Below are 25,850 nucleotides of genomic sequence, written 5' to 3'. Positions count from 1 at the left end.
CTGCAGCTGCTCAGACCCTTGAGCGTAACTGCAGGTGCAACCGCTGAGCACCAAGAGCATAGTCGCACGAATTCCATGGTCCGAGCTTGCAACCGCTCAGCCCCTTGAGCAAGGTTACCAAAGCGGTCGCTCAGCACCAAGAGCATAACCGCCGGAGGACCAGGCACAAAATAAAGGCAAGAGGAGTTCCCCCCGAAGGGAAAAAACTCAAGCCTGGACGGGAAAACTTCCCTCGGAAGGGAAGTTACCCACCCAAGGAGGCGAGCCTCCTGAGTGTTCTAAAATGAACTGGAGAGCTGTCAGTCGTCACGGGAGCACTTCCAGGAGAAGGAGACAAGCCCCTGACGAAGATCTATACGGGAGGCAGCAACAGCAGACTCGCCAGGCCCCAAAAAGACAGCTCGCTTCGTTGTCACATTACACAAACGAAACTAGATCGTTAATTGTGAAAATAAAAAAACAAAAGTCATTAGTTAACATTCATTCCCCCGGGAAGACTCCGAAGAGGAATCCCGAGGGAAAAGAACACAAGAATTACACAACAGGCACGTGCCCTCAAAACCACTTACACTCACGGAAGGAGATCTGTAACAAACACAGAATTATAACAATTATAATTACGTAATTCAAATATGATTGTTCACTAAATAAAGAACGAAACCCCCGAAAGGAATCGTTCTACAAAAGCTGAAAAGTCAACAAATACAATTAGATTCATAAACTAATTGAGACAAAATGTACGGCGTAGCAACCCCACCCACACGGGAAGGAAGCTATACAGACGTAGTAAAGGTAAAACGTAGAAAAGGGTGAACGACCTCAAGAGAGAGAGAGAGAGAGAGAGAGAGAGAGAGAGAGAGACCGTAGTCAAACTCAATCGCGACCCATGAAATTACACAGGGGTGGCCTAACTGACGAGGGCTCCACGGAGATATTGTACACTACACACACAAGGAAACTTACTGATTTCTATACTCAAATATATACAAACACGAAAATATGTTTACATATATATTGAGTATAAGAAAAGCAAGTGATTAAGTAAAGACAAAACATATAATGGCTGCCAAGCAAGGACGAAGACAGGCATGACTGTACATCGTCCGAGCCAAAAGTGAAGTGAGACATTTCACCGGTGTGTGAGGGGGGGAGGGGTAGCAAGCTACCCCTCCCCTACCCCTGCTAACTAGCGCGGGGGTAGTAAACCCTCGTTAAAATCTAATGGCTCGTCAATTTCAGCAACGCCGAAAGTAAACCCTATGTAAATAGCGTGGTTTGTATTTTGGTTAGGGAACAAATTGGTTTTGCGAGGTGAATTTTTCAAAGTTTCATGAAAACACTTAACTTACTTGAAATAAGATGTACCGTGTTAGGTATACAAAATTGGTCTGGATGTTTTTGAAAATGTGAAATAAATTCTGAAACTTGCCAAGCTTGAGGAATTCAGCAAATACAAAAATACCTAAAAAAAAAAGAACAAAGAAATCTTGGTAAAAGCTACACTCACTACTACATACATGAAAAAAATGTTATAATTTACCTTAAATTCACAAAATGTCTTTTGGAGAAAAATTTAACAGTACAGTTAACAGTGAGAGACTCCAATCACGAAGTGCAAAGGGTTAAAAATACAATGTTCTTAACTCCCTGTTTTAATTTTAACATGGAATGAAAATAAATTACACAGCAGTAATATACAGTATACCAGGACTTGCCATTAATTATATACAAAGTCTTTTGCGAAGGTACACCACATAACTAAAACTGTTTTATAACTTTTAAGACAAGTGATGCTCACCATGTACTCTTATAAATAAAAAAAAAAAAAAAAAAACAAGACTACAAGACAAGACATCTCGGATGATGGATTTTGCTGGTTATTCACACTTCTTTCGGACATAACAATTATTTGCCGATCTTAGGGCCCAGACCAAGCTCAATCAAACCAGAGCCCTTTGCCTGAAACAGAAGAATACAAATCAGTTAAAATAATTAATAGTTTCCATGCGTAAAACTAATTTATGAGATTGCATATAAATATTTGACAAGCCCTATTCTAATATTAAAATCTTTTTAACAAAATGTAGAAACAAAATGACAAATTCGTAGATGATTTGTATTTTTCCTAACTATACAAACCTTAGCTATTTACATGGGGTAATTATTTCGGCGTAGCTGAATGATGAGCCATAAGAATTTTAACGAGGGTTCACTACCCCACTGCTAGTTAGCGGGGGTAGGGAGGGGTAGCTACCTACACCCTCACACACACCGGTGATTGCTTCACTTTGCTTAGAGGTAAGACTTATCCCGGGGGACAGGGCTGGCGGGCAAATATGTGTAAATAGCTAAGGTTTGTATAGTTAGGAAAAATACAAATTATCTACGAATTTGTCATTTGTTCCGTAACTGAAATACAAACCACGCTATTTACATGGGGTGACTCAACCCTTAGGTAGGGAGGTAAGTCCCTGCCATACTGGCTTTGGCTTGCCCGGGGACCCTATATTCGAGTGTGTAAGTACTCAAGAAATAAGGAATCCCTGCTCCTCGCTAGCATGCTGTGAAACTGCTGCGGCCTACATAAGCTGTGTGTGAAGGTGAGGAAGTGACTCTTCCTAGGAAGTTGACCTGGAGTTCTTCAGATGGAAATCTAGACAAGGACTCGACCAATACCACCTCGTCAGGGTATGGGGACATGACAGTATTACACTTAATACTAGGAACACAAGGGAGCATGGTTTACCTGCAGTGGTTCGAGGTCAGCTGTACAGAAAACCCAGGATGCTGCTTTCTCCAAGGGAGGAGAGGATGAAGAAAAGAATAAGGACCAGACAGATCTTTTCATTCACGCAGACTAAAACCGGGGTAACAATGCCCTCAACCTTCTGCTACTTGTCCATTAAGGAGAATGAGGTTAGACCAGCTGTTGTGCAGCCACCACAGGGCCGATAGAGAACGTATTGAGCCTCCTGTGTCTCCCGTCTTGCAGGTAGTGGGCCGTGAAGGTGGTCTGACGCTTCCACACCCCAGCTTGAAGGACCTACGTCACTGAATAATTTTTCTTGAAGGCCAGGGACGTAGCTATGCCCCTGACATCATGCGCTCTAGGGCGACGTGACGGAGAAGGGTCAGGTTTCAAGGCCAGATGTATTACCTTGCGAATCCAGGCCGAGATAGTATTCCTGGTGACCCTCCTCTTTGTTTTCCCGGTGCTCACGAACAGGGCTTGCACCCGGGGACGAACTGCAGCTGTTCTTTTAAGATACAACCTCACACTCCTCACTGGGCACAGTAGGAGATGGTCTGGGTCATCTGTTACAGAACGGAGACTCGAAACCTGGAAAGAGTCAAACCTAGGGTCTGGCACTCCCGGATTCTGAGTCTTGGCAACAAACTCAAGGACGAAGCTGAACGTTACCTCCCCCCATCCCCTTGAATGGGCGATGTCATACGAGAGACCATGCAGTTCACTGACTCGCTTGGCCGAGGCAATGCTAGCAGGAAAACCGTCTTCCAGGTAAGGGCGACGTGAAGGAGAAGAGTCAGGATTCAAGGCCAGATGTATTACCTTGCGAATCCAGGCCGAGATAGTATTCCTGGTGACCCTCCTCTTCGTTTTCCCGGTGCTCACAAAAAGGGCTTGCACCCGGGGACGAACTGCAGCTGTTCTTGTAAGATACAACCTCAGACTCCTCACTGGGCACAGTAGGAGATGGTCTGGGTCATCTGTTACAGAACGGAGACTCGAAACCTGGAAAGAGTCGAACCTAGGGTCCGGCACTCCCGGATTCTGAGTCTTGGCAACAAACTCAGGGACGAAGCTGAACGTTACCTCCCCCCATTCCCTTGAATGGGCGATGTCGTACGAGAGACCATGCAGTTCACCGACTCGCTTGGCCGAGGCAATGCTAGCAGGAAAACGGTCTTCCAGGTAAGGTGGCGATCTGAAGCCTGGCGTAATGGTTCGTAGGGAGGTCTCTTCAGAGATCCGAGAACTCGAACCACGTTCCATGGAGGAGGTCTCACTTCCGACTGAGGGCAGGTAAGTAGTTCATAACTCCGTATGAGAAGGGAAAGTTCAAACGAGGAAGAAATGTCCATTCCTTTAAGCCTGAAGGCAAGACTTAAGGCTGAGCGATAGCCTTTCACTGCTGAGACTGAAAGGCGCATTTCCTCCCGCAAATACACGAGGAACTCCGCTATTGCTGGAATAGTGGCATCAAGTGGAGAGATACCCCTTCCACGACACCAACCACAGAAGACTCGCCACTTCGCCTGGTAGACCCCTACGGATGACTTGTGCAGGTGACAAAACATCCTGTCTGCAACTTGTTTCGAAAATCCTCTCTCCGTGAGGAGATGTTGGATAGTCTCCACGCGTGAAGTCGAAGCGAAGCTACGGCTTTGTGGAAGATGTTGGCGTGTGGTTGTTTGACTAGCTCGTGACGTGGAGGGAGCGTGAAGTCGAAGCGAAGCTACGGCTTTGTGGAAGATGTTGGCGTGTGGTTGTTTGACTAGCTCGTGACGTGGAGGGAGCGTGAAGTCGAAGCGAAGCTACGGCTTTGTGGAAGATGTTGGCGTGTGGTTGTTTGACTAGCTCGTGACGTGGAGGGAGTTCTCTTGGAACCTCCGTGAGGAGTTGCAGAAGGCCCGGGAACCATTCTGCCTGATGCCATAGCGGAGCTATCAGGGTCATTGAAAGATTGACCGATATTCTGGTCTTGTTGAGCACACTCATCAGACAGAACGGGGGAAAGGCTTACAAATCAACGTTGTCCCACCGTTGTTAGAAGGCATCCTGCCAGAGAGCATTGGGGTCCGGGGAGCAGTACAGAGGGAGCTTGAAGTTCAGCGCTGTAGTGAACAGATCCACCGTCGGGGAACCCCACAAAGTCAGGACTTTGTTGGCTACTTGAGGATCCAAAGACCACTCGGTACTCACTATCTGCGTCGCTCTGCTCAGACTGGAATGAAGCGATCCGCTAGTGCGATCGAGTGGACTTCGGACCATCTCAGAATCTCTACTGCAAGATGGGATAGCTGTTCTGAAAAGGTACCTCCCTGCTCGTTGATATAAGCCACCACTATGGTGTTGTCGCTCATCACCACCACAGAGAGGCCCGCCAGGACTTGGTGGAACTTCTGAAGTGCCAGGAACATGACCTTCATTTCTAGCAGGTTTACGTGAAGGTACTTTTCTGATTCTGACCACAGGCCTGAGGTCCTGTGGTTCAGAACGTGGACCCCCCACCCTTTCCTTGATGCGTCCGAGAACAACATCAAATTCGGGGGAAGGACGAGAAGATCCACTCCCTTTCGTAGGTTCTCGTCCGCCACCCACCACTGGAGGTCTGTCCGTTCCGCAGAACCCACAGGGACCAAAGTGTCAGGGGAATCGTAACCTTGATTCCACCGGGACTTGAGTCGCCACAGGAGAGATGATATTCTGAGGCGACCGTTGGGAACGAGACGGGCCAGGGAGGAGAGGTGGCCGAGGAGACGCAGCCACGTTTGGGCTGGGAGTTCTTCTCGATTGAGGAAAGGCGTCGCAACCTTCCTCAGCCTTGCTATCCTGTCGTCTGATGGGAAGGCTTTGTGGAGATTGGTGTCCATGACCATGCCTAGATATAACAGTTTCTGAGAGGGCTGCAGAGAGGACTTCTCGAGATTTACCATGATCCCTAGATCCTGGCAAATTTCGAGGAGCTTGTCTCGGTGGCGAAGAAGGGTTGCCTCCGAGTCTGCTAGGATCAGCCAGTCGTCCAGATAACAAAGGAGACTGATGCCAATCCTGTGAGCCCACGATGATATCAGGGTGAACACACTGGTGAACACCTGAGGGGCTGTGGAGAGACCAAAACACAGCACCTTGAACTGGTAGATCTTGTTGTCTAGGCAAAATCTTAGCTACTTCCTTGAAGACGGATGGACTGGGATCTGGAAGTAATCACCGGTGTGTGTGAGGGGGGGGGGTAGCTAGGTACCCCTCCCTACCCCCCACTAACTAGCGGTGGGGTAGTAAACCCCCATTAAAATTCTTATGGCTAGTCATTCAGCTACGCCGAAGTAATTACCCCATGTAAATAGCGTGGTTTGTATTTCAGTTACGGAACAAACCAATTTTTTATCTTTCCATGTGCACTGTTCTTATTAATCATTCAAATAGCAGCTAGTTCATAGATCTAAATATGTTAATTTTTCTATTTATAGTACCATATTGACAAAAAAATGTGAGAAGCCAAAAGAAAAAAAATATAATATAACATGATACATCTAGTAGCCAATATGATATATTCCTGAACATGGCACCAAACAACCATTGAAAACAAAATAAGATGATCTAGGGAAGGTATTGGCAGCGCACTCATAGGTGTCGAGCTACTACTTTCCCAGTCTCAGGACTGAAGGTAATCTCACAAATTCAGAAGGAAACAAATATCTTACTTCTTGCTCCAGCATAACTTTTCTAAACTTGCTGGTGTTAAAACTTGATGGAAAGGCCCTTGCCAATTATTTATATTGGATTGGATTTATGAATACAAGCCAAATAGACCTGTGCTGGGCCTTATGATGTCATTCAGCACTAAAATGAAATTGGGGGGGAGGGTTAAAAGGTTACCAATGAATGGCAGAGGCAAGGGACAGCGACACTGCCCTAGAGTGACCATATACATATCATCAGTGCTCAAGTCTACTCTTCATCAATCTAAGACATGGGAGAGCAAGGCAATGGCTACCGATGACTCAGCAGGTAGAAATGGGAGAGCAAGGCAAGGGCTGCCAATGACTCAGCATGTATGTACTGGTGTCATTTATCCTGTCCAGACACCAGAAGGTATCGAGTTAAGGGGAATTCCAGTGAGGCTGCTGTTACCTAGCCACCAGGCGAGATCATCATACACCTCTGATCCTATTACATGAATTGGCCAGTACCTACAGACAAAATTTTCAAGTTACTGTATCTTTATCGTCAGTGACTTCAATATATTAGTAATACTGTGGGACGGATCAAGCCCTTGATCAAAAAAATATTGAAACCTAAAATCTTCAATCTGAGCTTCAGACAAAGATTCTCACATAGTACTGAACTAAATTGTAACGTCCAACTGCCCGTATGGGATACATCTTGAGATAGGATCTACTTTCTCCAATAAAACCCTGTCCACCATAACTTGCTCATAAATAATTGTTCAAAATAATTTGGGAGACACGAATGAATATTTCTAACAATAGGAAGTACAGTACATACAAATATGTGAGAAAAGAAAACACATCACAAAGAACAAGCACCAAGCTTCTTGGTAGGAGCTTGGCTTTAAAGAAATGAAGTAGAGTATTCAAATTGGCAGTTGATGTAGTAAAACATAGGAAAACTATCATTACAGGGTGATCCGCCTATCTCGGTTGGGTAGGTAAGCATAACTATGGGCGAGTTGCCAAACAGACCTAGGTAGAAATATGCTTGGGAGAAGCATCAAACACAGCTTATACAAAAAATGCATTCTGTAATACAGTTTAACACAGCTTACCTATGCTTTACGTTCACCTTCTATTATCAGAAAGTGGTGACAGTGCGATTGTACACAGTTTAGTATCATGATAATAATCCAAAAAGTTAGAGTAAAAATAATGCATCCTACAGTACCAATAAGGATTTAATCTTTTATCTGTGTATACAGGGTGTTATTTACACAATAGGTAAAACCCATAAAACCTGTATGGGAGAAGCAAATGCTTGATTTCATCAACCACAACACTGTAAAAATGACAAATTCGAAGATAATTTGTATTTTTCCTAACCATATAAACCTTAGCTATTTACATTGGGTTTACCATTTAGCCCCCTCTGATGGTCCAGCACTTTGCTGCAGTAGAGGGGCTTGAGTGTCTCAATAATGGGCTGGGCAATGGCGGTGGGGTAGTTTATCCACCCTGGCAGGCTCAACCATACCACTAAGGCCAGTTCTGAGAGACCAGACCAAGACTGGACCCCCCTATAGGCCTTCTCCTTTATTTAAGATAGGCAAAGGCTAGGAGAAGGAAAACTCCAAAATCAAACCAAACAAGACCCCAACGGCGGAGCTTCCCAGCGCCGGCGGAAGAGGGCAACGCCTGTCGGGCAGGCAACAAGGCGGGCCTTGACATAACAAGAACCCGGCAGCCCGATGCAACCAACATCGTAGAAGCCGCCTGTCTCATATGTCTTGAACCGCGGTGAAAACGGTGTGGGCCAAGTGTGTGTGCGTGGCTGTTGCAAAGCCACGACCACCCAAAACAATATATCCAGCTACTGGCATTCTGTCGTTTCCTCCACCCCTCTTCATCTCTAGATAGGAGGCTGATGGCTAACGACAGAACCCAATACTCGGACACGAGTGGGCGCCGACGACGACGACCTTTTAGCGCAGCTGAAATGACGAGCCAATAGTTTTAACGAGAGTTAATTACCCCCGCGCTAGTTAGCGGGGGTAGGGGAAGGGTGGCTTGCTACCCCCCCCCCACACACACACACCGGTGACTTGCTTCACTTCACTTAGAGGTAGGACTTGACTTGGGGGTCAGGGATGGCAGCCACATATGTGTAAATAGCTAAGGTTTGTATGGTTAGGAAAAATACAAATTGTCTTCGAATTTGTCATTTGTTCCGTAACCGAAATACAAACCACGCTATTTACATTGGGTGACTTACCCCTTAGGAAAGGTGGAAAGTCCCAAGCCTTACTGACTTCGGCTTGCCCGGGGGCTCAATTCCGCAGTGAGCAGCACTAGAGAAAAGGAGCCCCTGTACCTCACAAGTTCCTAGCATTGCTAGGAACGAGTGGCCTACATAAGCAGTGTGTGGAGGAGAGTGTGACTCGTCCTATGAAGTGACCTTGAGACCTTCAGATAGGAATTCTAGGATAGGACGTTCCCAATACCACCTCGTCAGGGTATGGGAGACGCAACAGTATTAAGCTTAATACTAGGAGCACAAAGAAGCATGGGTTACCTGCAGAGGTCGAGGTCAGCTATGCGAGGACCAGGATGCTGCTCCCCAAGAGAGGGGAGAATGAAGAAAGAAGTAAGGGTCAGACATACTCTTTCATTCACGCAGACTAAGACCGGGTAACAACGCCCTCAACCTACTGCTACTTGTCCAAAAAGGAGCCTGAGGTTAGACCAGCTGTTGTGCAGCCACCACAGGGCCGATAGAAAACGTATCGAGGCTCCTGTGGGTCACGTCTTGCAGGTAGTGGGCTGTGAAGGTCGTCTGACGCTTCCAGACCCCAGCTTGAAGTACCTGCGTCACAGAGAAGTTTCTCTTGAAGGCCCGAGGGCGACGTGACGGAGGGGGGTCCGGATTCAAGGCATGGTGGATAACCCTTCGAATCCAGGCTGAGATGGTGTTCCTGGTGACCCTCCTCTTAGTCCTGCCTGTGCTCACAAACAAAGTTCGCACATGAGGACGGACTGCAGCCATTCTCTTCAAGTAGTGCCTCAGACACCTCACTGGACATAGTAGCAGCTGGTCTGGGTCGCTTGTTACAGAACGGAGACTCGTGATCCTGAAAGAGTCGAAGCGAGGATCCGGCACTCCAGGATTCTGAGTCTTGGCAACAAACTCAGGGACGAACCTGAACGTTACCTCCCCCCATCCCCTTGAATGGGCGATGTCGTACGAGAGACCATGAAGTTCACTAACTAGCTTGGCCGAAGCCAAAGCGAGTAGGAAAGCCATCTTCCAAAACAGGTGGCGATCGGAGGCCTGGCGTAATGGTTCAAAGGGAGGTCTCTTAAGAGACCTGAGGATTCGAACCACGTTCCAAGGAGGAGGTCTCACTTCCGACTGGGGGCAGGTAAATTCATAGCTACGTATGAGTAAAGAGAGTTCTAGCGACGAAGAAATATCCAAACCCTTCAGCCTGAAGGCCAAGCTTAAGGCTGAGCGATAGCCTTTCACTGCCGAGACAGAAAGGCGCATTTCTTCCCGCAGATAAACGAGGAAGTCCGCTATTGCTGGAATAGTGGCATCGAGTGGAGAGATACCCCTCCCACGACACCAACCACAAAAGACTCTCCACTTCGCTTGGTAGACTCCCTCAGACCTTCGCAGGTGCAGAGACATTCTCTCCGCAACCTGTTGCAAAAAGCCTCTCTCCGCGAGGAGACACTGGATAATCTCCAGGCGTGAAGCCGAAGCGAGGCTACAGCCCTGTGAGAGACGCCGGAGTGGGGTTGTCTGAGAAGCTTGTGTCGTGGAGGAAGTTCCCTCAGGAGCTGCAGAAGGTCCGGGAACCATTCCGCGTGATGCCATAGCGTTGCTACCAGTCATCGAACAGTTGACCGACAGTCTGGTCCTGTTGAGCACCCTTCTCATCAGACAGAACGGTGGGAAGGCGTACACGTCGATGTTGTCCCACCGTTGCTGGAAAGCATCTTGCCAGAGTGCCTTGGGGTCTGGGACTGGGGAGCAGTACAGGGGCAGCTTGAAGTTCAATGCTGTCGCGAACAAGTCCACAGTCGGGGAACCCCACAAAGTTAGGACTTTGTTGGCTATCTGAGGATCCAAAGACCACTCGGTACTCACTATCTGCGAGGCCCTGCTCAGACTGTCGGCGAGCACATTCCTCTTGCCAGGAATGAAGCGAGCTGATAGTGTTATCGAGTGGATTTCGGTCCACCTCTGAGTCTCTACTGCAAGATGGGATAGCTGCTGCGAAAAAGTGCCTCCCTGCTTGTTGATATAAGCCACTACCGTGGTGTTGTCGCTCATCACCACCACGGAGTGACCCGCCAGGGACCGTTGGAACTGCTGAAGAGCCAGAAAGACGGCCTTTAATTCTAGCAGGTTGATGTGTAGGCACTTTTCTGATTCTGACCAAAGGCCTGAGGCCCTCTGGTTCAGAACGTGCGCCCCCCACCCTTCTTTTGACGCGTCCGAAAACAGAGTCAATTCCAGGGGGAGGACGAGAAGACTCACTCCCTTCCGCAGGTTCTCGTCGGCCAGCCACCATCGCAAGTCCGTCTGTTCCAAAGACCCAATTGGGATCAGAATGTCCGGAGAATCGGATCCTTGATTCCACCGGGACTTAAGCCGCCACTGTAGGGATCTCATCCTGAGGCGGCTGTTTGGGACCAGACGAGCCAGGGAGGATAGGCGACCTAAGAGACGCAACCACGACTGGGCGGGGAGCTCTTCTCGCCTGAGGAAGAAGTTCCGCCACCTTCCTCAGCCTTGCTATCCGGTCGTCTGATGGAAAGGCTTTGTGGAGATTGGTGTCTATTAGCATGCCTAGATAAACCAGTCGTTGGGACGGCTGCAGAGAGGACTTCTCGAGGTTTACCACGATCCCCAGATCCTGGCAAAGATCCAGAAGCCTGTCTCGGTGCCGAAGAAGGGTCGACTCCGAGTCTGCTAGGACCAGCCAATCGTCCAGATAACGAAGGAGACGAATGCCGTTCCTGTGCGCCCAAGATGAAATCAGGGTGAACACTCTGGTGAACACCTGAGGAGCTGTGGAGAGACCGAAACACAGCACCTTGAACTGGTAGATCTTGTCGTCTAGGCAGAATCTCAGGTACTTCCTGGAAGACGGATGGATTGGGATCTGGAAGTACGCGTCCTTTAGATCCAGTGTGCACATGAAGTCTTCTGGTCTCACCGCAAGTCTGACCGTGTCTGCTGTCTCCATGCTGAACCGGGTTTGCTTGACAAACCCGTTCAGAGCTGAGAGGTCGATGACAGGTCTCCAGCCTCCAGTAGCCTTCTTTACAAGAAAGAGTCAACTGAAGAAGCCTGGGGAGCCGTCGACGACCTCCCGGAGAGCACCCTTCTCGAGCATGGTCTCGACTTCGGCTTGAAGGGCCAGCCCCTTTGCCGATCCCGTGGCATAGGAGCTCAACGACACTGGATTCGCTGTCAGGGGAGGTTGAGATGTTGTGAACGGGACGCGATAGCCTTGGCCGATCACTGAGACCGTCCAAGCATCGGCCCCGTGTTGCTGCCACCTGCGGACGCAACGCTGAAGGCATCCCCCCACAGGTGGACTGCCACCCCTAGGGCTTGCGGCCGCGGCCGCCACCCCTAGGAGTCTTGCCTCCCCTGGAGGACTTACCGCCCCTCTTACCCTTGGCTGGAAAGGGCTGGGGCTTAGACACCACCTTCTTAACTGCCGGTTGCAGCGGAACTGGAGGCTTATAGGGCCAAGCTGTAAGGGCCCTATGAAGGAGGGAGTCCGTGCTGGATTTCCTCCACCTCTCAGCCTTTCGCTCCATGTCCTGAGGCTCAAACAGGTTCTCCCCCAGAAGGGAAGCATGTCGGAGCCTACACACATCCACGGCGGGGACCTTCGGATGGAATCTCTCGGTCACAGCATCGCCGCTTCAACACCGAGTTGGCCCACAGGGTGGTAACCTGGTGCGCCAAAAACTCGATGGAGCGGGTGCCCGAGAGTAAGGTCTCCAGGGCCTTCCTATTGGTCTCCTTGGACAAGTCCTCCGAGCGCAATAGGATGCCCAGAGTTCCTAGCCAAAAGTCCAGCCACGAAGTGGCCTGCATGGCACACTTAGCGACCTTCTCATGGCTAAGAATCTCTGCCGCCGAGAATGACACCTGCCGGGCAGAGAGCTTCTCAAAGAGAACTCCCTTCGCCAGCTCCTCCACGGAGTGATGGAGAGGAAGAGCAAGGCTGGCCTCACCCAAGATCTCGAAATACCTCCTCTGCTGAAGACGAGGAGGAGGGATGAGCTTGTTCCCGGCAGAGGAACGACTGGAGGAGGCAAGAATCGCGAGCTGAGCGTTGGCCCTAGCTCTGGCACTCTTCAGACCCCGAAACCAGGGCAGAGCCGCACTGGACTTAGGGGCCTTCCGAACGTCAAACACCTCATCTAAGATAGTGTCTTTGCCTTCACAGGGGGCGATCACGGGGTCCATAAGCCCGTTAAGTTGCCTTATCAGGATCAGGACCTGCCAGAATGCATGTTCGGATTCCTGCTGATCTCCTTGCGGGCTGGCAGCTAAGTCTCCTGTCCCAGGAATCTCTTCCTGGGGTGAAGCGTGGACGTTCCCCCGGGGAGCAGCGGGTTCCTGGCGAATCCTCGAAGATGATTTCGGGACGGTCTTGGAGTCCTTGGATTCCCTCCCAGGAGGGATATAGGATCCCAACAAAGAGGATCGAGGAGCCCCTTCCTCACGAGACGATTCTCCTCCATGAAACGAAGTCTCCCCCCTTGGTGCCGAGGGGAAGACTACCGCTTCACTGGACTCACCCGAGGACGGAAACGCCTCGTCCACGGGAGAAGGAGAAAGCACTCAAGCAAGAGAAGGGGGCTTCACGACAGACCTCTTGGGAACCAACTTCGCCCAGGGGGAAGTCACCACGAAGTCCACTCCTCTCTTTCTCTTCAGCGTAGGAGAGGCAGCCGTTGGTTTGTTGCCCTGATCGGCGAGTGCTGGTTTCATAACCCTCACTAACGCCCGCATCAGGGGACCAAACCAAGTCTGTTGCTCCACGGACACAGAGTCCGAAATCCTCGCTGGAGGGAAAGGGATCGGGCGATCCTTTGGAGTGGACACCACAGTACCTGCCTGAAAAGAAGGGGGGGAAGAATGATGCACTAACCTCTCCGCAGTTTCTTCCTTGTCCTGCACTACAGTCCTGCGTTTGGGAGGAGGCGATCCCAAGCGCTGTCTAGGAACACGCGTTCCTGCTGCTACCACTGGCTGAGAAATCCGCCGCGAACGATTGTCGCGCGGGCACGAGGGTGTACAGGTGAACGAGCGCGTGTCCGAGTCGGCGAACGAATGCGTTGGCGCGATGGCGAGGGAACGCATTGCCGCGTGGGTGAGGAAGGTCGCTGGCGGCGTAGATCAGCAGGCGATCGGTGGAGAGCTGGCGAACGCTGACGCGCAGGTGAGCGATGGCGCGTTGTCGCATGGTGATGCGTTGGCGAGCGATAGCGCGCAAGACGCGCAGGTGAATGATCGCGCGACGGCGAGCTAGTAGATGGCGAACCATGTCCTTCAAGAACCTCTAGTCAATGAAGCGTTGGAGAACGCGTGGGCGCAGGTTGTAAATCACGCAGGCGATCCGGAGATCGCCGATAAACAGGTGATCGTTGACGCGTAGGAGAACGCTGACGAACAGGCGATACTAGAATCGCCTGTGAACGCTGGCGAGCAAGGGGGCGACGCGTGAGATCCTGTGAAGGAACAGGTGGCGCAGCGTGTTCACGAACAGGAACAGGAAGATCGTAGGCGCGTGGGCGAACATGTGCTTTTGAAACGCGCTGGAGAACGCGGACGATGTTGTGTAGACACAGGGTGAGGATCGCGAGAGAGCTCAGGAGACTGATGGCGCGCAGGGCGATCAACAGGGACTGCAGGATGGTCAGAGACCACAGGAGAGCGCTGGCGAGCAGGAGGGCGATGATCCTCAAAAGAGCGCTGACGAGCAGGAGAGCGCCTGTGCGCTAACACTGCAGTAGGGCGAGCAGAAGAATGCTGGCGTGCTAAGCGCTCTTAAGGAACCACAGGATGTAGGATGTCCTCAGGAGAGCACTGACGAGGAGGGCGAACATCAGGAGAGCGCCGGCGAACAGGTGAGCGCTGACGAGCAGGAGAGCATTGACGAGCAGGAGAGCGCTGACGAGCAGGAGAGCGCTGACGAGCAGGAGAGCGCCTGTGCGCTAACACTGCACGTGAAAGGGAAGAATCCCTTTGCCCCGAAGGGACCGTTGCCCGTCAGGTGACGAGTTCCCCAGAAGGTGAAGTTCTAGTAGGAGTTGGAGAACGGTCTGCAGAGAGGTCCAAAGGAGCAGGAGCTGTAGGCTGAGTACGACGAGGAGAGTCCCCTTCGGAGGAAGTTCCAAAAAGGCGCCTCTTAACCACCTTATAAGGGGAAGGGAGGCCCTTGCGACACAGCGGACGGTGAGCCTTACGGCGAAAGCGGCCACAGGGAAGATCATCAGTCCTCCGAAGGGGAGTCTCAGTCAAGGCACTACCCTTAGAGGGAAGCTGAACAGCAGAAGAGCCCGTAGGACTCACTTCCCCCTTCGAAGGATGTACGGAAGGGGGAGGAGAGCCGTCAGCACCGACATCCTCAACTGCACCTGCAGAGGATTGCCCAGCCCCGTCGTAGGCCTCTGCCACCACGACGTCGACGATAGACAGAGGGTCTACCTCTGCTACCGCCGGCGACTGCTTAACGGCGGCCCCCAACGAGACAAGGTCAATCAAGGCGACCCTGGAGGGCAAGCCCTTAAGCCCCAGGGAAGCCCAAATCTGTAAGAGATCATCATTATTCAATGAATTATCAACAACCTCCCCCGGAAGAGGAGGGGGAACCGCCCCGCTATGGGAGGCGACGCCCTCTCCCCCCACCCAAGGTCGGGAAACAGAACTAGGGGCTGCGCTACCACTCGGCCGACTCTCCTTAGGAGCCGGACGAGGGGGAGCTTCGGAGGAGGTTTGGGCGGCGAAAGAAGTCTCCCGAGAACCCTCCTCCTTCAAGGCAATCCCCGAAGGAGAACGGTCTCTCTTGGACTTCTTCTTACGCCGGCGGCCAAACCTCTCCCACTGGGAGGCAGACCACTCCCTACACGTTTTCCTGGTCACACCGTCGGCCCCGACACTGAGGGCAAAGGGTGTGAGGATCCGTCTCTAAGGCCGACATAAAGGTCCCACAAGGGCGGCCGGCAACACCAGGACACGTACGCATAGTAAAGATAATAATAATAAACGGTAGTCAACTTCAAACAAACACACAAGCTGTAGTAAAGAAAAAGCAGAAAAAAGATTAAAGGCTGTCAACGAGGACTATGGACAGACACGTCTGTTCATCGCCGAGCCAAAAGTGAAGTGGAGCAAGTCACCGGTGTGTGGGGGGGGAGGGGTAGCAAGCTACCCTTCCCCTACCCCCCGCTAACTAGCGCGGGGGTAATTAACCCTCGTTAAAACTATTGGCTCGTCATTTCAGCTGCGCTAAAGGTAAACCCAATGTAAATAGCGTGGTTTGTATTTCGGTTACGGAACAATTAGTATATTACAAAACTTATCTAATGACCTGTTTGACTAGGGTTTTACTTTTGTCCAATACAGTGTTACATGCAGATGCAAGAAACACTCACAGGGATGTCAAAGAGACGAATCCATTACCAAAGTCCTTCATTAGTGGTTCATTCTGTATCTCAAAGAATGTGTAACTACTGTATAATCTTTTGGTGTGTACAACCTAATCCTTATGCCGAATCTCCCTATTGCTAGGAAAGGTAGAGGAAATTTTTTGCATTTTTCAACTACTTGTCAAATAATTTCCTTTGAAAAAATAGCTAATGAAATACTTTGATTACTTTTCAAGTTAGTAAAACAGAGCTCAATTATCTAATGGAAATTTGACTACATTTACAGATTTATACTTAGTCCAATTAACACTCACAAGAAATTTGCATAAAATTTAATTACTCTTTACTATAAAATATGTTGCTTTCCAGTACACCAAAGTTTAAAGCCACAATGAATTAATACAATAATGTACTTACAACAGCAAAGGTAACAGCTGAAAAGGCAATACCAGCCAGTAACCGAAGATTATGCTTGGTCTGTTTCTTGGAATGAGCCTCAGCCCATGAGCCACTTGGAACTGGCAAATCTGACATGGTTGGTGGAGTGTATTCAGATACGTATCCCATCCTCCTGGCTAGTGCTGAAGAAAAAAAAAAATTACCAGTCAATAAAATACTAAACAGTACTACTGAATACATACATACATATACCAAAGGCACTTCCCCCAATTTTGGGGGGTAGCCGACATCAACAATGAAACAAAACAAAAAAGGGGACCTCTACTCTCTACGTTCCTCCCAGCCTAACCAGGGACTCAGCCGAGTTCAGCTGGTACTGCCAGGGTGCCACAGCCCACCCTACCACATTATCCACCACAGATGAAGCTTCATAATGCTGAATCCCCTACTGCTGCTACCTCCGCGGTCATCTAAGGCACCGGAGGAAGCAGCAGGGCCTACCGGAACTGTGTCACAATCGCTCGCCATTCATTCCTATTTCTAGCACACTCTTTTGCCTCTCTCACATCTATCCTCCTATCACCCAAAGCTTTCTTCACACCATCCATCCACCCAAACCTTGGCCTTCCTCTTGTACTTCTCCCATCAACTCTTGCATTCATCACCTTCTTTAGCAGACAGCCATTTTCCATTCTCTCAACATGGCCAAACCACCTCAACACATTCATATCCACTCTAGCCGCTAACTCATTTTTTACATCCGTTCTCACCCTCACCACTTCGTTCCTAACCCTATCTACTCGAGATACACCAGCCATACTCCTTAGACACTTCATCTCAAACACATTCAATTTCTGTCTCTCCATCACTTTCATTCCCCACAACTCCGATCCATACATCACAGTTGGTACAATCACTTTCTCATATAGAACTCTCTTTACATTCATGCCCAACCCTCTATTTTTTACTACTCCCTTAACTGACCCCAACACTTTGCAACCTTCATTCACTCTCTGACGTACATCTGCTTCCACTCCACCATTTGCTGCAACAACAGACCCCAAGTACTTAAACTGATCCACCTTCTCAAGTAACTCTCCATTCAACATGACATTCAATCTTGCACCATCTTCCCTTCTCGTACATCTCATAACCTTACTCTTACCCACAATAACTCTCAACTTCCTTCTCTCACACACCCTTCCAAATTCTGTCACTAGTCGGTCAAGCTTCTCTTCTGTGTCTGCTACCAGTTTTAATCCTCGTCCAAGCACTCGAGCATTCACCTCTCTCACCACTCCATCAACATACAAGTTAAACAACCACGGCGACATCACACATCCCTGTCTCAGCCCCACTCTCACCGGAAACCCATCGCTCACTTCATCTCCTATTCTAACACATGCTTTACTACCTTTGTAGAAACTTTTCACTGCTTGCAACAACCTTCCACCAACTCCATATAACCTCATCACATTCCACATTGCTTCCCTATCAACTCTATCATACGCTTTCTCCAGATCCATAAACGCAACATACACCTCCTTACCTTTTGCTAAATATTTCTCGCATATCTGCCTAACTGTAAAAATCTGATTCATACAACCCCTACCTCTTCTAAAACCACCCTGTACTTCCAAGATTGCATTCTCTGTTTTATCCTTAATCCTATTAATCATTACTCTATCATACACTTTTCCAACTACACTCAACAAACTAATACCTCTTGAATTACAACACTCATGCACATCTCCCTTACCCTTATATAGTGGTACAATACATGCACAAACCCAATCTACTGGTACCATTGACAACACAAAACACATATTAAACAATCTCACCAACATATATCACCTCACTCAAAAAAATAAAGAAATTATTACAAGACAAAGACTTTCAACTCTATTTCATACTACCCTACCCACAGTGATGCACCCTTTACTGACTGTTGTCTTGCTAATTACCATTTGTAGAGAACCCTCTCTCAATTTTGCTTGTGAAAAAGTGGGTGGGTCTACTGTACAGGATTATTGGGTAACCATATTTTCATATTAAATTTCCTTTATTTCATTGAATCTTTCCAGAATGCGTACATTTAGTAAGACGGAGGGATAGTTAAACTTTCCTAAACATAGAATAATAAAAGAATCTTATATCTTCTGTTTATTTTAATACAGTAATTCTACCTCTAAGGATGATACTTTTGGGGACTTCTCAATGTAATTGTCAAGAAAAAAAAAAAAAAAACACTACAGTAGGAAAGAGTAAAGGTAAGTGTCGTGTCCAGGAACTGTTGTTAAGTATGAAGCAAGTCGTTAACCAGTCTTGGTGATTTTCGTTCAAAACTCACTAACTGGTAACTATTACCTTCACATTTCTAATGACACTAGAATCCAACAACAAAACATTTTGCAACTTTGCTCAATTATATTTTTTCTAACTATACAAACCTGAGTCATTTATTTGGGGTAAGCTCTTGCACTCATTGCTATGATAATTTAGAATTCTTGCTGGTATGGCAACATTATATGGTTGTCTCATGTACCCACCAGCAATTCAGTGAGACTATGGTAGCATATAAGCTGACACTAGTCTTTTGGTTGGGACTTGTGGGGTGGTAAAGGAGGGTAATATAGCCTAGGTAAAAGACTTGGGTCTGTATAGCTAGAAAAAATTAATATTTCTAAAATTTGTATTTTGTTACAAAGTCTCCTCATTTATTTGGGGAGTCGTCCTTATGTGGGAGGAAGACCCCATGCAACAAAATAAGTGTGTCTGTCTGATCCTTGACCCACAAAAAGTCATGACCGGCTCTGATAGGAGGCAAGGGCAAGCCTAAAATGTCTCAGGGGGAAGTGAAAGCATCACTGCCTGATAACTGATGAAATTCATGTTGAAACATTCAAGTACATATAAATATTATTAAAGGATACATTTCATGAATATAACCCATAAAAATGTGCTTACCTACTGGAGTGCCCATCACTGTTGTTACTTCCAAAGTAGGGAGAGTCAGGAGAGAGGAAGATTCCATTCATTCAGCTCTTACACCAGACACTTTAGAAGTAACTGATGATGAGACAATGCTAAGGAGCATAAAATTTACACCAACTGTTGGGTGGCCATGACAGGACCTAGAGAATGTATCTAGCGATCTGTGGGAAAAATCCTTCAAATCGTGGGCAGTAGAGGTAATCTCTCTTCCAGACATGACAAATTCGTAGATAATTTGTATCATTCCTCAACTAATACAAACCTAGAATTATTTATTTATGGATACATATTTTGGCAAAGCTGGAACACAGTAGTTAAATTTTGGGACTTTGCTATGAATTCAGGTACAAAGGAGATTGACAGGTCTCTCCACCCCTTGGAGTGAGAAAAGATAAGAGACCAGACCATGAAGCTCACCCACCCACTTTAATTATGCTAAGGTGTGAAGGAATATTGGTTTTAGTGTCGGGGCTCTGTCCGTGGCTTTATAGAGGAGTTCACAAGGTTTTATTTTCAAGCCCTTGGAGCCTTTATCATTCCATGTCAGGGGTCCCGAGATGGACAACACTGCTCAAGACTTTTGACCAAAGCTGAAAGTTCCTATGAGGAGGAAAGGTTAATTCCATTCAGTTTTAAACACCTAGTTTAAGGCTGAACAATATCCCTTTCACCACAGTACCTGACAGAAGTTTCTCCTTCTGCAGAAAAACTAAAAATCCGCACCCAGGTGAATAGTGGCCTTGAGTGGAGCAATATTCCTTCCACAACACAACTTTGTCTTTTAGGCCGATGCAGAAGACTTGCGGAGAAATCCTGACAACTGCATTGGAACCAACTATTGTCTCTAGTTAGCTCAGGTTATCTGCTATCACATTCCTTTTCCCTGGGATGAAACTGGCTGAGAGTTGAACAGCATTCTCCTGAGCCCAATGTTGCATCCCTACTGCCAACTGGCAATGGAGGAGAGGCACAGAGCCTCCTTGCTTTTTGATGTATGCCACTAAAGTCATATTGTCTGTCACTCATGAACACAACCAAGTGACCTTTGACGGTATCCATGAAGTGGAGTAGCAGTAGGTACAATTCTTTCCTTTTCTAGTCGTTTATTTGGAACGGCTTGTCTTCCTGTGCCCATATTCCCGTCACTTTTTCCTGACGAAGATGGGCTCCCCACCCTTGGCGAGAAGCACCCAACAACAAGAAGAAATCTGAAGGAAGGGCATGTAGAGATGCTACGGCCAACTGGTTCTCCTATTTGATCCACCACGGGTCTTATTAGATATCCTGCAGTATTCTCATGCGAGCAGATGGAAAATAAGATGATTGGAACCAATAGCTTATTAATGCCCATTGCACTAAACAGATGCATTCTCCCAAAGGGCACTAACTGTACTAGAGAAGCTAATGTCTGAGGAGCTTCTGTCAAAGGCAAGCTTGAAGGAAATTCTTTTTGAGGAAGGGGGCTGCAATTTCCTTGAGTCTCAGGATAGAAGCACCCTGCCTTGAACAGAGTACGCCCATGCCCAGGGTTCCAAAAACAACATTGGTTCGCTATTTGACTTCTCATAATTTAACCAAATCCCCAGATAGCAGCAACAAAAGTAGTTCCCTGTGGAGGATCAGCGAGCCTTTGAGTTTGCCATAACAGCCCAGAGTCTGATATACCATGGCGTGCGCCCATGAGTAGACTAGAGTGAAGCGACGTATGCAGACCTGGGAGCTTTCAACAGGCTGAAGCACAGCACTTTGAACTGGTAATTAGATACTTCCTTGATCCTGGGTGGACAGGAACCTAGAAGTATGCGTCCTGGAGGTCTATGGACAACATGAAGTTCTTTATGACACAAATGCAATGATCGCAGGTGGAGGCAACCGTGAGGAACGAGCTTTCCCAGAGAGGTTAGGTGGCCTAAAAGCTGATATCACTGTTCTGCTGATACCTGTGCCTGACGAAGGAAGAGGTGAGCTGCTTCCCTGGGCCGGGTTAACCTGTCTTGGGACGAATACTTTTCCTTCTACGTGTCTATATCCATACCCAGGAATATGACTTCTTTGCTTGTGTGAAAGCTTGGACTTTTCCAGATTTGCAACAGCCCCCAGATCTCAGCAAAATGAGAGGAGCCTATCCTGAAGATGCCAAAGTTGGGACCAAGTCAGCCAGTATCAGCTGGTCATCAAGTATAGATCAGACGAATTCCGCCGGCATGGGCCCATACCAACACCAACATGAACACCTTTGTGAATACTGTAGCAAAGGGGGTTGGCAACCAGAAGCAAAGCACTTTGAATTGAAACACTTTACTCAAAAGGACAAAACATAGATACTTTCTTGAAGAAAAATTCACGAGGATCTGGAAATATGCGTCCCTGAGACCTAGTGAAACCATAAAATCGTTCTTGTTTAGGGTGTTCCATCCTGATTGAGTATGGCTGAACTTGTTTAGGGCCGAGATCTATTACTGGTCTCCAGTACCCTGAGGCCTTTATGATCAAAAGGAGAGGGCTGAAAAAGCCTGAAGACTTGTCTCCGACTAGCACTGTAATCTGCACCTCTAACTCAAGGGTAAAGTCTTTCTGGTCAATAGCAAGACCATATCATTGGAGCTGGAATGAGGAGAATTGATGAATAAAAGTGTATATCTGAAATGAAACACATCCACTGACCTTGCGCAGCCGTGTGAAATTGCTACCAAATCCACTTCTCTGCCAGGTATCTTGCCACTGGTGTTTAATGGGGAAATTTCCGGCACTAGAGTGATTAAGGAACCCGCCTACCTTTTCCTCCGAGAATCTGGTTCCAAGCTCTTCACTGGTGAATGGCTGACCAGAATCAAAGTGCTTTCGAAGACTACCATGGTGCGGTTCTGGGGTAATGTTGACGTGTCTCTGGCTTAAGGGATTATTTGAAAGCTTGCATAGACAGATGGCCTAGTACAGTAAGATTATTGGAGGTGGAAGGCAGAGCACTTCTAAAAGAAGCTAATCCTGATTGAATTTGTGAGATTTGTGAAGTGCCTCTTCTCCTCTGCATCAGAGAGGTGCTCAAGTATCCCATAGTCCAACCAGAAAGCAGCAGCTTTCGTGTCACGAGCCTCCAAAACCGTGAACGTTGTTTTCATTGGAAAACAATTCAGATACCAAATCCCCTTGTGTTCAGAGACAAAATACTGCTCCCAAGTACACACATCAAACATAGACAGACTAGTCTTTCCTTCAGAATGAAAACTTTTTCCTCCTGATACCATCTTTCCAAACTTGTAGGGGGTTGAACTAATAAGGGAAGTCCGACTCGATGACAGAATATTAGCCGTCTGCTCAAGTTGACCCGAGGACAATGTCATAGGACGAAGTTTATTCCCCTTTCAAGGGATTAAGTCCAAAAGATTAGCATAGTGTCGTCAATGGAAAGTGTCCAAGAAATGAAAAAATTTTAAAGCCATTTTACGAGACCCTGATAGCACCTTGTGTTATTCAGCAGCAAGAATCAAAGTAACTGTTCAATGTACCAGTAGAAGGGGAGGGGCTTCCCACCTTCTGAAACCCAAGCTGTAAGTTTTTTTACTGCCAAGTTCCAGTTACACTTGAATCAATATGAAAAATTTGGAAGAAATTTGTATTTTTTCTAATGACACAAACCTGTAGCTATTTATGGTGATTATCTTCCAGCTTCGCCAAAAGATAATCCCTATAAATAGCAAAGGCTTTGTATTTAGTTTCAGAACAATCTCTTATTAAAGGACGATGATTTGTATTAGTGTAGGAACAAACCAGAATTATAGGTATCTGCAGGCCCAACTTCCAATCAAGAGAAGGTTACTGTAGATTCCTTCAAGAAATACTTCTTTACTAGTGATTATGTAACTCAAAGGGCATAAGACATATCTAATAATGAATAAATATGAAGAAAAAAATTTACACAAAGCATTAAACCAAGATCTCTTAATTTCTAACTGCCATCAGGTAACAAGTGCTGTCAAGAAAACAACACAAAAGCTAAAATGAGAGTACAGTAGGTTGACAACAATTTTAATTAGTAACGACACCTGGCTGTAAAAAGGTATACCACTCTTGGCGGACTAATGTGAAATCCAGTTCATATGCACAGTTTAGTATCTCCTGCCATCAAGCCTGCATTTTAAAGCATACAATAAAACATGATTATTGGGAACAATTTATAGAATTAAGTGTTTACATCTAAGCCTAGGTACTGTAGATGAAAAAAGTGCTTGCTCATATCTAAGGAAGACTAACATTATAGTACTGAAATTCTGTAACAGTGATTAAACTAGAAGTTTAAAACTACTTTGGTGACATAGCTAGAATTTTGTTTTACCAGTAATGCAGTAGTAGGCTGAACAACGGGCCAGTAGTCATACTTCAAATTTTTAGACAAATTTTATCATTTCAAACATATACACCTAGATGTTCATGTTGACTTTGAAATACCTCCGTTTAATTAACACATGCCCAAGTTTAAAAACCTAAAAGTTTTCCCCATTTTCTTTGCTGTAACAAATACAATCCCTTAAAGGAATACAGTAGAACACTCTAGCAATAAGTGGCAGGGAGCCAGAGTTGCTGCGTTACGTACAGTAGGCTACAATAGTCCTTCGTTACCTCTATTGAATGGCAGCGATTGCACACTCCTAGATTGTTTACATATGGCGTTGGAGGTCTCCCTTTGGTTTATTTAACTGTTATTGCCTGGAATTACTTCTGGGAGATCGTGTATCATTGTGTAGAGTGCATTTCATTCTCGGTACCACTAATGGGAAAGTATAAGTATGTTTCAATGGTGGCCAATCAAGTTGCCAGTTCAAGCGCAAAAAGAAACTTCTTGTTAGTTCAGGGAAGAAGCCGGGGAAGACTATGCTAGCTTATTATAGCAGAACGACGATATAAACAAGCCGCCACCTTCAAACAAGTTGTAATCTTTCAATAATAATAAGCTTGGCGAGCTCTTCGACATTACTTGTTCCCTTTGTCTAAACTAAAGAAGTCCAGTGAACTACCCTCCCCCCTTTTAGTCTTGTTAATTCTGATCAATATAAGCCCATTGCCAAACCTAACCTTATCCTCCTCAGTCATTCTTATTTTAATAGCAATTCAGTCGGTATGGGTTCTGAAAGTACGTGGCCTTCCACAAATTCAAAAACTTCATACAGAGCCTCAAAATCTTTATAATAGTTTCCTCCGCTGCTAAACCCTAGCAATTCCACAATTTCATTCGCTCTAAAAGGTTAAACTAAATTATGAATCAGTACACTGAATGGGTTGTCTAGAAATTAAACCATATATCTAACAAAAGGACTTCCACTCTTTGCTATAAGAGTTAAAAATCTGAAGTATTTTCAACAACAGTTCTGATAGTGTAGTCATTGCACATACCGATAACCAAGCTTTTGTATAACAACGGACAGGACCCCCTGCATGCCAAGAACGCCACCTATCATAAATTTCCACACCTAACCTACCTACCTTACAGGTTGTGTCCTTAATTACTTACCTAATGAGGAGGGGGGGGACATCCCTAGAAAACCCTTCAATAGACTGCCATATATATGAATAGGGTTTAAAATAGGGGAGTTAAGGGGGCATGGATGTCATCATACATACAACCCCCCCCCACCAAATACAAAAAAAAACATTCATTAATCACTAATTATTTGGTATTATTGGACTTGCATGACAGTAGAAGGACTTTCCTAAAAACTAACCTACCGGGCTTCTTTCCTACCAAGACCGGCTGACCTACTTAACCTACGCATATCCATACACCATTAGCCTATAATACATTTAGGAATAATTATGACAGCGACGTGTGACCTATAAGGATAGATTAAGGTTATCTAGGAACAGTCACGTAGGGTATACCTGACGTACCCCACAAGCTATTTATAGCTCGCAAGTTCCATTAGGCAATACATACTTGGCGTGTAAAACTTAAAACTCAAATACATTCTTTGATAAAATGGGAACTCTCTGGAAGCATAAAACAAGTCAATTCACGACAACATAAAAAGAGAAGTAGAATTCCTCAGAAAATTGACTTGAACACTGATAACTTTTAGCTAGTTGCAACAATGACGAAATCGACTTTCGGCTCCGTCGCCTGAAAAAAATCTCATCTACTCGGTTTCTGCCTTCGTTTCACCAATATAAACAAAAATCATTCTAAATATTTATACTCACGCCTAGAAATAGCAGGATTTCGAACAACGAGGGCAGTCCTGGCAAACATTTTCCTTTCACTTGTCTTAATAGTTTTATCCGTGAAGTGACTGAATCGAATCCGGTGGGGTGTAAGTAGTCTGCAGATGTCGCAATCACATCACACCAGGCCCTCTATCGAG

At 46.8% G+C, this 25,850-nt stretch overlaps 1 protein-coding gene across 1 annotated transcript; it reads right to left on the bottom strand.

The window, feature by feature from the left end:
- Positions 1–1,636: 1,636 nt before the first annotated feature.
- On the bottom strand, positions 1,637–25,850 carry COX7B (Cytochrome c oxidase subunit 7B). The gene is made up of 3 exons (XM_068383189.1): positions 25,690–25,850; positions 16,522–16,685; positions 1,637–1,959 (listed from the first exon to the last, which is right to left on the bottom strand). Exons 1-3 carry the CDS (start codon positions 25,736–25,738, stop codon positions 1,906–1,908), a joined length of 267 nt encoding a protein of 88 aa, XP_068239290.1. The 5' UTR covers positions 25,739–25,850; the 3' UTR covers positions 1,637–1,905.

This window comes from Palaemon carinicauda, chromosome 1 (genome assembly GCF_036898095.1).
Source record: "Palaemon carinicauda isolate YSFRI2023 chromosome 1, ASM3689809v2, whole genome shotgun sequence".
NCBI lineage: Eukaryota > Metazoa > Arthropoda > Malacostraca > Decapoda > Palaemonidae > Palaemon > Palaemon carinicauda.
This window is presented reverse-complemented; position numbering and strand designations above follow the sequence as displayed.

What these genes read in the sequence shown, in the direction of transcription:
- COX7B (XM_068383189.1), bottom strand. Translation starts at nt 25,738, where the DNA reads ATGTTTGCCAGGACTGCCCTCGTTGTTCGAAATCCTGCTATTTCTAGG. An exon ending in AAATCCTGCTATTTCTAGGC is followed by an intron (nt 16,686 to 25,689) that starts GTGAGTATAAAT and finishes TTTTTTCTTCAG; the next exon opens with CACTAGCCAGGAGGATGGGA. An exon ending in CAGCTGTTACCTTTGCTGTT is followed by an intron (nt 1,960 to 16,521) that starts GTAAGTACATTA and finishes CTTCTGTTTCAG; the next exon opens with GCAAAGGGCTCTGGTTTGAT.